Consider the following 11584-nt stretch of genomic DNA (forward strand, 5'->3'; position numbering starts at 1 on the left):
GGAAATGAAGGGATTGAATGAACGTTTTATTTGTTACTCTGGAAATACCATACATACTACCTATATGCGAATCGTGATGTAACCTTGATTTGCCGGACTAATTTGGTCAGGTATTATTGGGCGCAATATCAATCCCCTATGGTTCGATTTCTTAATCATTTGCAGCAGGCTTCTGACGAGAGATTCGTGGCACAAGAATGCCATTGGAGTGTTGTAAATCTCTCTCACCTCCTGCCTTAAGTACAGTTCCCCAGATAACGGGCTAATAAGATCTGCTAAGAATCTTAGGTCCTTCATCGTCGCAGCCCTTAAGTATGGTGTTGTTAAACTTAGTCAGATCCGAAAACCATACTTTTCTGGAGAGAAGCTGATGCTGATCTGGAATGTATAGTGAAGAAAGCTCTAACCACGCTTGAAACACATTCTTCCAAAACGGATTACGAAATCACTTCATGACGTATCCTAGTTTTGTTGGTCCATAGGTCACCAGGTTTCCAAGAGAGACAAATTTCGCCATAATTAGTTTCGACCAATCGTGTTGAGAGCAAAGAAGTCTTCGAATCCACGACATCTGGAAGTTTTTTTTAAAGGAGTCTATATCCACCATGTTCAGATCGTCAAGCATGTATGGTTGTGTCATTTTAGTTCTTTTAACACGGTGTTATCTATCGCCTCATAGGAATTTGAACGACATCGCTTCTATTTCCTTTAGCATGACCCATGTTGCGATGGCTGGTAAGACATCACCTGCTTTGGCCTCCTTCCACTCAGGTCAATATCGGCAGGCGGAGTCCACATCAATTTCATATCGGACAAAACTTAGAGCGAGCTTTTGGCCGGGATTGTAACGCTATTATAGCATCCATTTCAAATAACCGAAAACTGGTTATTGAATCTATGTGAGGCAAGTGGAATGCCACAAACAAAACCCCACCAGACATCACAAAATGGAAGCTTCCAAAGCGCGTGTAACTCGCTCAGCTGACTGCAGATGACACAATGACAGGCTGCGACTGATTGAAGTCTACAGCCCGTGTCACAAACCAACATCGCTTAACATAATGCCAACACCCACCGTCTCACAAATGGAACTGTGTATTGCCAAGTCACGCACAACCCAAGTCTGCGAGACGCCCGACGTAAACGAGCAGCGGTAGCAAAAGGGACACGGCACTACGAGCCCCCGTTTCCACACTGTGTCAGGCGGCGACGCGATGAATACGTGATGCACGGCAACAAGCAAGCAGATCGCGCCGATCGGTGACAAACGTACACCCACATTGCGCCACACACGGCCACGGTACAGCAAGCGAGGTTTAACCGTTCTAACAATGTTAAAAACATCCACAGATAGAAGCGGCGCTCACATATTGCGCAATCACGTCTCCCAAAACAGTTCGGTCGCGACTTAACCTGCCACCAGACTCCGAGCCAAACGACCGCAGCCACCTGAACAGGTGCGTCCCACTGGTCCACGTCACGCCTGAGCGTCCCGAGCTCCATACCTCACCGCAGCCGAGAGCTGTTGCGCATCACAATGTGTTCGGCATCACCAGCTAGGACACGGAGTGGTCTTGCCGATACTGGTCGCAGCACAGAGTGGCCCTGCCGACACCGGCCGTAGCACGGAGTGGCCCTGCCGACATCGGCCACAGCACCGAGTGGCCCTGCCGACATCGGCCACAGCACAGAGTGGCCCTGCCAACATCGGACGCAGCACGGAGTGGCCCTGCCGACGTCGGCCGCAGCACAGAGTGGCCCTGCCGACACCGGCCGTAGCACGGAGTGGCCCTGCCAACACCGGCCACAGCACGGGTCGCTAGCGCCGTGAGCGCGGGGTCTAGTGCGCGGGCCGTCGTGGGCGCGCGGCGGTCCGTCGGCGCCGCGCCGCGTGTGGCGTCAGCGGGCACCCCGCGTGCGGCCCTGGTGGCAGTGGCCGCGGGGCCGGTGCCGTCAGCAGGCCTGACCGTCCTGCCCCTCCTCCCCGTCCTCATCCTCTTCGTCCATCTCCTCCTCGCTGGTGACGTCCGGCTGGTCCGCCTCCGCCTGACACCGGCCGCACTGGCAGTTGAACAGGTAGTTTCCCCTGGCGAAGGCGGGTCACGGTCAGCCTGGTGCCGGCCGCGCCGTTGCTCAGAGCGCGATGACCTCGGATACAAAAAAAAATCGGTGCGCCTACCACACAGTTCTGACCGCGAGAGCGCTAGGCGGTCAAGCTTTGTCTTAAGCCCGATAAAGAGTGACAATGCGTGGCCATACAAAATATGTTCTCGAGCCCCAACCGCACCGAAACATTTCATAACGCGCCTAGCGACAGCAATGCCCATTCCTGATGAATCCTTTTGAGCTTCAGCGGTGAATTCGACATCTCCGTCATCAAGTGGCGAGATATTGCACGCGAACCGACGAGGGAGCGACGCAATACCTGGCCGGCGTCTGCATTCGAAACCAGTCCGAGATTCGGAGCACGACCACAATGTGGTCCCTCTCACCAGCGATATAGACCAACCCCGCATGCTATTCTGTGCTGCACCAAACGATGCACCACATTTTGTAAAAAAAGATGTTGCCGTCGATTTCCGTCGCAGGCAAATTCTGGTCAAAGAACGGCAGGCGTTGTTTCTTCCTTCCAGCCTGGCCTGGCTTGTCAACAAGCATAATGCGTATATCATCGTAACACACTGGTTCACCCAGCATCCCTTACAGACGTTCTGGTAACCTAGACATGACCAACGAGATCCATAAGCGCCAGCTTGCACGATATCAAGCTATTTATTCCGGCAACGCGTGCTTGTTTCAGTACAACGCGCTACAGAAATGCTGACGACATTCGGAACGACCTAAGCATCCAACAGGTGCGTGTATAGCCCGCTCGCCTCACACTCGGCTTCAAGCCAAGTGACCAGCGAAGCCGAGCACGAAAATCACGAGCGTTTGGTGTGTCCGGGACCAAATGGCCGTGGCCGACCTGAGGCCCCTGTGGGCGCTCCTCTGGCCAGGCGCGCGCAGGCGGAGCGGCCAGGCGCCGGCCGAGGGACCGACCTGAGTATCTTGCTGCGGCTGTGCCGGCTCCGCTCGAGCGCACACTCGTCCAGGTAGCTGACACAGATCTGCTCGCCGGCCGCGATGTCCTGCGTGGCCGACATGACCAGGTGGAAGTTGTCGCACGGGAAGCCCGGCATGGCATTCGGCGTGCAGCTGTGGTTGCATGACGACTGCAGCGGGTACAACGCCGAGCCCTCGTTGTTCAGGAAGCAGCCGGCCTCTGGCAGGGGGGGAGGGGGGGGGGGGGTCAGCTGGCGGCGCGCCCCCGCGACGGGCCAACTGCTCGGCGCAGCACACCAGTTCACTGGTGCAAGGTGCAGGACGTCCTGTGACTCTATACGCGATGCATGGTGTTGAACGATGCGGGTGACTGCATCCCCGGACGTGACCCGACCTCATTGCAGCAGCCAGGGTCGACGAATGTCACAGCAAGCAGTGTGTACTGCGACAGAACGTAGTAAACGTGCCTTTTTCAAGGTCCTCATACAGCTGGTTGATGACCTCGTCCAGTTTGTCTTGCTCCTCAGGCGGCAGATCAAGACTGGTGCAGTTCCGAACCCAAACAGAGATGGCGCTAGTACCCACACCCTGACCGTTCGTCCCGACTAGGGCAATCAGGCTCCGAAACCCGGCCGGGGTTAGCCACTGAAACATAATGAGCACACGATCAGCACATGACGACAGCACACACACACAGCCCGACTGTCACTCCATACAAGTGCCCAGCCGTACAGACGAGGGCCACATTTCCGCCGCACTTCCCGCTGCGGCTCGACCAGGTACTGCAATGGAGGCGAGACGCATCAGTGGTCTGGACGGTCCCCCCCTCGTCTCCCAGCCGAGCGCTCAGCGGGAACAGCACTGACTGCCTGAGGGTTCGGCGCGGGTTACCGCATCGTCTCCAGCGTCGGCTTCCGCACATCAGCTCACCTGGTGGACGTCCGGCGTGTACAGCGCGTCCGACATGAGCTTCCGCAGAGTTTCCAGCTGGTCGGAAAACTGCACGCCCAGCATCTTGTGCGCTATCTCCTCCTCCTCGTTCACTGTGCGGTGGCAGAACTGGAACAGGCGGCGGACACTGGTCAGGCGAAGATCTGGCCACGACCGTGCAGTAGCTTGCGAGTAGCTGACCAGAACACAGCCCTGCACTAGCCTGTGCGTTTTCTCCACATGCATCCAAAGTTCAATTTGGTTTTTCATTTCGCGGCGTGGATTCTATGCGCGTGTTTTCCACGTGGAGCCCTGGACGCCCGGACAGCGTGCCCTGACCCAGACGCGAACGTGGGGTCTGAGGGACGGTGGCCGCCCGGCCGCCGTACCTGCATGAAGAGGTTAACGGCACCCTCCGTGTCGGCCGCTTGCCGTACCGTGGCCAGCATGCGGGCCACCAGCATAATGCACGCCGTCTCCGGTGGGTAGTGCATCTTCCTGCCGCAAGACATCGCCATCAACACAATGCGTTAAGGTGACGTAGACACGCGTCCCCACGGTGCCGGTGGCGTGGAGGTTAACGCGTCTGCGTTGACCACTGCGCGTCTGGGAAACCAGAGGTACGGGGTTCGATTCCCGCGGTGCCCGCCCTTCCTGCCGGGGTGAAAGGCAGGCGACGCCACATAGCCTCAGCAGCTGAGTGCGTCGTTAAGCCCGAGTGATAACCACACTGACCCTCACAGGTCCCCATAGATCCACACAGGCACTTCCTTCCCGAGACCTTCTTGTCTTTTTTTGTTTGTTTGCTCGTAAAAGACGCGAATAATGCTTGAATTGCATCGGCACGGTGTTAAATTTTTACATAATTTATCGCTGCACATCACTGTAGTCCATAACGCAGCATGCAATGGCAGCAGTGCAGCAGTGCCAAAGTAATCTAAAAACTTAGGCATTGCACCGTTATGTCAAACGCTGTGGAACAGTGCGTACGGAATGACAACATAGGGGTTAAACGAAGCATGCGCTCCTTCCACCACAGCAAACGGTCACCCAGCGCCCGGACAGCTCACTCACTTCCACGTCTCCTGGAGAATGACCAGCGGGTGAGAGGCGTCTCTGGTAAAGGAGCGCGTGCACAGCGTCTTGTGGTACTGGCTCCAGGCGGCGTCGCGACATGCCTCGCAGCAGTAGCTGGCCTGGCCGCACACGCATTCGCGCGCTGCCACAACGGCGGACGGTCCACCCGCGGACGCGCCGCCGCGGAAACCGCGGTCATCCGGCGACAGACCACGCATGGGGCGCGAAGCTAACCACAACACAAACACACTCAAAGCTGGCTGATCCGGGCCTCTGCGGGCCTCACCACGAGGAAGAAGGGAAGGGACAGAACAGCCGAACTGGCACCCCCACGACCCTCAACTCGCGGCGGCGGCCGCCGGCAGCCCGGCACGGCACAGGCTGGGGGCCGGTCGCGCATCCAAACTCAAGCCGACAGCACACACATCCGTGGGCGCAGCGAGCTGTGAGACGCGCCATCCCAAACGCTCCAGCACTTGGCCGCGGAGTGGTTCGGAACTCCGAACCGCTCCGCGGAGCGGAACTCCGTTGGTGGACCTGGCCGTCCCCTTCCTACGTTTCAACGACGACCAGCCCACTTACTACTTAACTGACCATCCACTGCCCTCCGTCCATTCCATTTTGCAAGCGCGTCACTCGTCCGCGCAGAGGGGACACTCACGTCGCACGTGGGGCACTCGACGACGAATTCCTTCTTGGTGCCGCAGCACTCAGGGTGCGGCAGTGTGAGGGCGTTGTTGCCTGTCAGCCGGCGGGCGTTCTCCTCGGCCGTCTCCAGCGGTCTGGCGCAGACAGCGGCGCGCGTCAGGCGAAAGCGCGGGGTCTCGTGCAGTTCACCGAGCGAGACCAGCCACCTCGCGGGGGCACACCGACACGCTCGCGCGCACGCATGACACGTGCGTTAAGTTGCGAGCGTGCAAATGAACGGACGGAGCCAGGTGGCAGATCGGCACGACAGGAGAGCCGGGAGCGTCCAGGATACTCGCGCCTGCTCAGTCTCCCGCTGGTGGAGCGGACAGTCAGTCACGTCCCCACACACACCACGGCAGAATGGTGAAGCGTGACAGAACGCTCGGCCGCGACTCAGTCAGCCACACGTCAGGTCAGGCATCCAGCGCTACACCTGCGCCTAACCCGCCGATCATCACACCTCTGGCCTCGTCAGACGTGTTGCAACTGTTCACCGATGCAGTGACGACACACATGACACGTAAATCACGATAAGGTTATTACCTCAGCTACAGCCTGGTGAGAAAAGGCCGACGACAGTCCCCGAGACGGTAATCGAGCACGTCCCCATGCATCTAGAGCCCCACTCCTTAGCACGCGCTTCAGTGGGGATGGAGGGTGGGAGTCAACTTTACCCCACCCGAAGGTTTTTCAGATTTAAGTCCTAAGGGTGCCGCCTGCCGCGCCACACTTCGTACAGCTGAAGGCAATGCTATTAATGGGAAAAGCGTAGGGCTCGCGCAGATTAACAGCACAGAGTATCATCTGATTGGTGGCACTGAGTCTGTTAGTACCACATAGACATTTGCCGATGTCTTCACTTAAACGACGGCTAGGGCAAGTACGACCAGTCACAAATCTACCCCAGCGACAACACACCGACTGGGTCAGTGGTCTGTTTCACAGTGGCGATAATGAAGAAGCACAGATGTACATGAACGCCGGGTCTTACCTCATGCAAAAGTCACAGGCCAGGTAGCCGTATGCGGCATTCCAAAGGAACTGGCAACAGACGAGAGGGCGCTCCTCGAAGATCACATCACCGGATTTGAAGTCGCGCGTCGCAAACAGGCCCTTACCCTGAAGCACGGACAACACCAGGCGCTGACCACAGCGTGCTTGTTATGGTGGGCCATGGTTGCGGGACGGGCCCCAGGCCGGGCTTGCCTCTTAACTCAACTGTCCGGACACTTGGCAGCTTCAGCGGCCTAGCCAGTACCACCTTTGACAGTCCTATATCTTTATGTCTTTGCGATTACAAATCCGATTCTGCATATTTGTTCTCGGCAAAACGTGTCGGAATCATTGGGAAGTTGTGCTGTAATAAGTACAGGGCCTACGCTTGCTGGCTGATCTGCGTGGTTTTCCTGCGACATTACAGCATCAAAAATATGCAAATTTGCAAGTTACAAACATTGCCGCAGTACGAGTCGACGCCAAGACTAGATATCCGGAAAAAGGTCCCAGTAACAACAGATCATCCAGCTGACTCAGGAAAAGAGCAGGTAAAGGAAACAAACATCCATTCGAACACCACGCACTAGAGTGCCAGCCATGAAGCTGCCTGTTTTCGGCACGCTTAATAATTAGCGTCAGATCACAGCAGTGAAACGCAAATGCAGCTTTAAAATACGCTTCACGCCATGGGTGAGTGCACTGATACGCCACTCTATACGCAAACGCAGTCCAATCGATATAACGGACACTCACTGAAAAAGATGGAACTCGTGCTATGCAACTTATTATCGCCAAGACCAACGCTCTTGCAAAAGCACGACCATTCAAAACACTGCATATCACGCGGTTGCTTAGTTTTCCAGTTGCGACCATTACCTCACCAAAATATCCGCGTTTGGCAATATTGCCGGCCACACACGAAGGAAATAAATCCCAGTGCTTTTTAAAATCCTGAAATCTCCATATTGTCAAATCTGCAAACCCGGAACCCCGGGACATTTCGTGACTTTACATCAGAGCTGTGCATTTACACATACCGATCAACTGATACCTGTACCAACAGTATACTTGTTGCCCTTACGCGACACCAAAACACCTGTTCCTGAATGGCATCAACGAGAACAGCAGTACGTCATTGGTCCCGGTGACCAAGTCAAAAGACAATATTCGGAATAAAAGTTAAAGGTAGAATAACTCATCCGCGCAGCGGTTTTCTCATGGCACATTCCACAGATACCAACGCCCTATATATACCTTTATACAACGTTTGAATCTTTGCATTCACCATCTGGGCTCCGTAAAGCGCAAATTTCCTTCGCCAGGTACTTATAATCTTTGATCGCATTTTGGAAAACATATTTCTTTTTGGGGATTTTGGCCTGCAGCCTCAGCCTCCTGAGGGACAGCATCCAACGCCCCAGCATACCCCGGCGCCCACCTCCCCCTCCTAAGGAAAGGGGAGGGGGGGGGGGCGGGAGGCGTGCACCGGCGTCAAACTCCTGTATGTGCTGTATATTACGTCAGTCCCTACATATTGCTGTCTACATGGTGCGCATCTTATGGTATGTATGCATAACATGTAAAAACGTGGTCGCAAATAATATTATGAAAAACAAATGACATAAATAAAAACAAAATAAACGACACAAACAAAAACAATGACTTAGATACACCACTCAAAGATAATAACCGTCATACATCACTGCTCCCAAAAATCAAAGGACATCAAGTACGAAGTGGATTTCTTTAATCGACCAACTCCGCACTGGCATACTGAACATTCGCCTCTTCATATGACACAAAAAGTACTTACAATGCTTTCATCTATGTTGCGAACTTCCACCCCGTTCAGAACCGATTCTTCGCCAAGGTTTGCCGAATTATGGCACACAGCTGCTGCCATTCTGGAAAAAGTGACCAGCGTGCATTTGTTATTGCACCGCTGTCGTGCTGTCGTACTGTCGAGTGCGTACTGTTACTAAATAATCAAAACTGCAACTCACTGTTACTCTAACCTGCTCCTAGTCAACACCTCTTTTTGAAATAATTTGAGAAACGCTTCCATGCGATTTTGCTTCAGCCCTGTCACACATCAAACTCAACATGGTCTGCTTGCTGCTTAAAAAAAAAAAACATTCAGCAACTTGTCTCGTACCCCTTTCCACGAAATCCATTGAGTTTTCATGAGTGTTTCACATGCAGCATAATTCAAGACTTCAAACAATTCAACACTGATAATTTTCGACCCCATAGAATGGCGTACATCTTGCTAAATTAACACTTCAGCAAAAAAATATCATCCATATGGTGATCAAGAAGTGATGGAATCATTTCACTTTCTTCTCCTACAAAGTTATGCATAATTCCTAAATACAATAGCTACATCACCATTACAGGGAGAGATTCAAGTTTGAAGACATTAAGCAAGCATCAGCTATAATGAGACAAGCTAACTTATCACCACTGGTATATTTAAAGTAGACAAAACTGCTCTAGACACACCATTTCTTATATTTTTTGGAATTAGTAAACAAGCTCATCGATGCGTCGTTGTTACATCATCAAACCTTGCACAACATTGATTGAAAGCCACTTGACGATCGTTATACCTGGAAACCGTGCTCACGAACACCAGATATGAACAACTCGACCATTATATTTCTATCAGCCTTGATCACTGCATGGCTTCTGGAATGACAGGATTTAAATGACGTTATTATAACATCACAAATGCCGAGGTGACTTTGAAATACTCTCCCAGCAATACTCCCTCCATTTTCGCGGACATGTGGCTCAGAAACTAGAGAGATTTCGGTCTTAGGAAGGGCAGGGCTGTTGACTGGACCAAAAGGTCTTCAAGATGGCTAATTCAGTTCAAAACCACCTATTAATGCAAAACAATTGTTTGAGGATATCAACGGCTGAGCACCCATCTGGGAAATTTTTGCAATAGCTGCACCACAACTTGTTCACGTTCATGGGGGAAGGGGGCGTAGTGGGGGGGAGGAGGGTCTCCACCCCCTAAATTTGGGAAGACAGGGGGCTAAACCCAGGGAGACACACTTAAGGGTATATTTGAGCATCTCTTTTCAGCCCTGATCTTATTTTGAAGAGACCGTACCTCTGTCTTATGCAAGAACAAGCTCCTGTGAGATGCTGGATATAACCAATAAATGATATACCTAATGTGAGCATCAATGCCTTCACTAGGAGCCACCATAGTTGCACAATTATCATAAGCAGCATCATGAGGGGAAGATGCATCTATTGCATTGCCTTACCCACACAAATGTTGAAATGCTTCATGACTCTGACAGAGTGTGTTGTGGACTGAAGATAGGAGACAAGTATAAAGCACCAATAAGAACCAGCAAGGCAGACATTCTGGGCCAGCAATGCTATGTCATGGAATTACAAAAGGTGGATAATTGGATGAGTAAAATCCAACATAGAATGATAACAATGAGGTTACTAATGCATGTATGCAGTGTAATATAAATAATAAACAGTGATTAATTATGTCTAATATTACATAAATGTGTAATAGAATATACATAATTTATTAGAAGACACACAATGAACAATCATGTGCACAATGTATTGCAACACATATATACATTCCTCTTACCATTGCTACATACACTCCTACATTATTCCTCAAATACCACAATTTATGTTCATAGAAATCTACCACTACCTCAAACACACATCATGATATCATTTCCACTATTGACTGTATACTTCATCATACATCACCATTTAATGTTGATAGCAATCTGCAACTACTTTGTCTTCATAATTATACCATATATTTTCCATGGTTGCACAAGAAAACACACAATGCACTGTGCAAAATGAGTTCAAAAAGATGAACATGCAAATTTTTGTGTTGCTTGGGGCAAGTCTAAGACATGACCCTATGCAATGACCATTCAAATGCTTTTAACTTCTGCTGCATGGTTTACAGCCTGTTTAGACAAAAAGACACTCAACATTTTATGTATGAGTAAGAACATCTATGTACACATCTAAAGCAATGACAGCAAACAAATGCTCACACAAATAGCTGTTATGTTCTAAAATCAAGACGAAAATATTTACCCTGAGAGGGTCTGGGGACATGAGCGACCACACTAGTCAAAACAGAACGTCTTACTACAATCTAAGAGACAATTTACCTGACAAGAAGCAGCACAGCTGAATTGTATACTTTGACACCAGAAAGATCTCAGGGAATGGAAGTGTATGCGAAGCCAGTGATCTATATGAACGCAACCATGAGACCTCGCACGGGTGCAGAATCCGCCCACACAAACCAACAACGTGCTTTTTGTCAGACTTTTTCACGGTTCTCAATGAGCCTTTCCGTACAGACGAGCCAACTGCATTTTGTCGCTTATGCGTTAGAGTTGCCTTTCAAGAGTGCTACCATATATTGACTGATCTGCAGCATTTTGAAAGTTTTCCAGTTAACAAAAAAAAGCACTCAGCGAAACACAGCGGTAAACTGCTGCAGAAAGATGCCGGCCTGTGAAAAAGTGAGACTGCGAGAGTGACCACTGCATGTTCAATCGTTCAAAACATCCCCAAGGCAACCCTCAACGTCTGTGTCTGATCACATTCATCCCCGTTTTTCCTTCGACATGCGATAATTCGCCATGCCGAACATTTGTCAGCGACCTCTTTACCAACACATCCCAAAATATACCCTCTTTGAGGAGTGCAGTGGCAAACACAATCCCAGCACCACATTATTATCACGTGATTCCTTAAATTCATGAAGCCGTTGGGTGGGTGACTCGTGTTCGTGGTCCCTTGCATGTGTAAGGTGTCATAGAACACCTAT

At 51.4% G+C, this 11584-nt stretch overlaps 1 protein-coding gene across 1 annotated transcript; it reads right to left on the minus strand.

Moving 5' to 3' along the window:
• Window positions 1-1097: 1097 nt before the first annotated feature.
• LOC119112743 (SET and MYND domain-containing protein 5) lies at window positions 1098-11064 on the minus strand. Its single transcript, XM_037237021.1, has 10 exons — window positions 10917-11064; window positions 8552-8642; window positions 6734-6861; window positions 5714-5834; window positions 5050-5171; window positions 4365-4473; window positions 3976-4104; window positions 3513-3690; window positions 3043-3265; window positions 1098-2086 (listed from the first exon to the last, which is right to left on the minus strand). The coding sequence occupies exons 2-10, from the start codon at window positions 8639-8641 to the stop codon at window positions 1954-1956; spliced, it is 1233 nt and encodes a 410-aa protein (XP_037092916.1). The 5' UTR covers window position 8642; window positions 10917-11064; the 3' UTR covers window positions 1098-1953.
• Between the last annotated feature and the right edge of the window lie 520 nt (window positions 11065-11584).

Source organism: Pollicipes pollicipes, unplaced genomic scaffold (genome assembly GCF_011947565.3).
Source record: "Pollicipes pollicipes isolate AB1234 unplaced genomic scaffold, Ppol_2.1 Scaffold_7261;HRSCAF=8764_pilon_pilon_pilon, whole genome shotgun sequence".
Classification (NCBI taxonomy): domain Eukaryota; kingdom Metazoa; phylum Arthropoda; class Thecostraca; order Pollicipedomorpha; family Pollicipedidae; genus Pollicipes; species Pollicipes pollicipes.